Here is a 1,625-nt window from a genome sequence, read left to right on the forward strand (position 1 = left end):
CTCAAGGAAAGCTGCAGCAACACACAGATAACACCGAGGCAGCTCTGTCTAGCAGCATCTGAAACCCCACAAATAGGTGGTGCGTGTTGCTGCTGCTGCTGCTGCTGCTGCAGCAACAGCAGCAGCAGCAACTTCGCCATACACCGAGAGTCACTTGGTGGCTGCCAGCAGCAGCAGCAGCAGCAACTGCTCTTTCCAGGGGCCTCTTTTTCGTGTACAGCAGTAACAGCAGCAGCAACAGCAGCAGCAGCAGCAGCAGCAGCAGCAACAGCAGCAGCAGCAGCAGTGTAAAGGGTTGCTGTCTTGTAGCTGCTGCCGCCCCGGTTCATCCCGAGTGTCTGCAGCAGCAGCAGCAGCAACGAGCTGCAGCAACTCAGACCTTATGAGCCACCGAGCCTAGCAACAGCAGCAACAGCAGCAGCAGCAGCAGCAGCAGCAGCAGCAAGGGTCAGCAAAGCAGCAGCAGCAGCAGCAGCAGCAGCAGACAAGTGATCTGCTGTGTAGAAGCGAAGCAACGAGTGTGGCACCGCAACTGCAGCAGCAGCTGCATCATACGAGTGAGCAGCAGCAGCTGTTGCGGCAGCAGCAGCCGTTGCTGCAGCAGCAAGATGAACGTCAACAGCAGCAGCAGCAGCAGCAGCAGCAGCAGCAGCAGCGCGAGCCGGGTCCTCATGGATCGCGCCACCTTCTTCTCCTCCCTCGCCGCATTCCACTCCGAGCGGGGGCAAACCCTCGCCCCAGACCCTCTCCTAGGGGTACGCTCAGCAGCAGCAGCAGCAGCAGCAGCAGCAGTAGCAGCAGCAGCAGCAGCAGTAGCAGCAGTAGCAGCAGCAACAGTAGCAGCAGCAGTAGCAGTAGTAGCAGCAACAGCAGTTGTAGTAGTAGTAGCAGCAACAGCAGTAGCGGCTGTAGGTGTAGCAATAGCAGTAGCAGCAGCAGCAGCAGCAGCAGCAGCAGTAGCAGCATGAGCAGCAGCAGCAGCAGCAGTAGTAGTCGCAGCAGCAGCAGCAGCAGCAGTGGCAGTAGAGTTAGTAGTAGTAGCAGCTGTAGCAGTGGTAGTAACAGCAGCAGCAGTAGTAGGAGCAACAGCAGCAACAGCAGCAGCAGTAGCAGCAGTAATAGTAGCTGCAGTAGCAGCAGCAGCAACAGCAGTAGCAGTAGCAACAGCAGCAGCACTAGCAGCAGCAGCAGCAGTAGCAGTAGTAGTAGAAGCAACAGCAACAATACAATCAGCAGCAGCAGCAACAACATCTATGCTGCCAGCAGCAGCACAATGAGTAGCACTCGCAGCAACACAAGCAGCAGCAGCAACACAAGCAGCAGCAGCAGCAACACAAGCAGCAGCAGCAGCACAAGCAGCAGCAGCAACACAATCATCACCATCACCTAAACAACCATCATCATCACCACAGTCACCATCATCATCGTCTGCAGCAGCAGCAGCAGCAGCAGCAGCGCAATCAGCAGCAGCAGCAGCAGCAGCAACACAACTAGAATCGTTATCATCATCAGCAGCAGCAGATGTATACATACATACGCACATACACATATTTATGCTTATATACACACCTATAGATATATGCATAACATATAAAACATATATATATATATATATATATATATAT

At 54.3% G+C, this 1,625-nt stretch overlaps 1 protein-coding gene across 1 annotated transcript; it reads left to right on the forward strand.

Moving 5' to 3' along the window:
• Window positions 1-608: 608 nt before the first annotated feature.
• EMH_0080780 (uncharacterized protein) lies at window positions 609-968 on the forward strand (the record flags this gene model as incomplete). The annotated part of the gene is made up of 1 exon (XM_013500301.1): window positions 609-968. The coding sequence occupies one exon, from the start codon at window positions 609-611 to the stop codon at window positions 966-968; it is 360 nt and encodes a 119-aa protein (XP_013355755.1).
• Between the last annotated feature and the right edge of the window lie 657 nt (window positions 969-1,625).

This window comes from Eimeria mitis, genomic scaffold, assembly GCF_000499745.2.
Source record: "Eimeria mitis Houghton genomic scaffold, Emh_scaff5248, whole genome shotgun sequence".
Lineage (NCBI taxonomy): Eukaryota > Apicomplexa > Conoidasida > Eucoccidiorida > Eimeriidae > Eimeria > Eimeria mitis.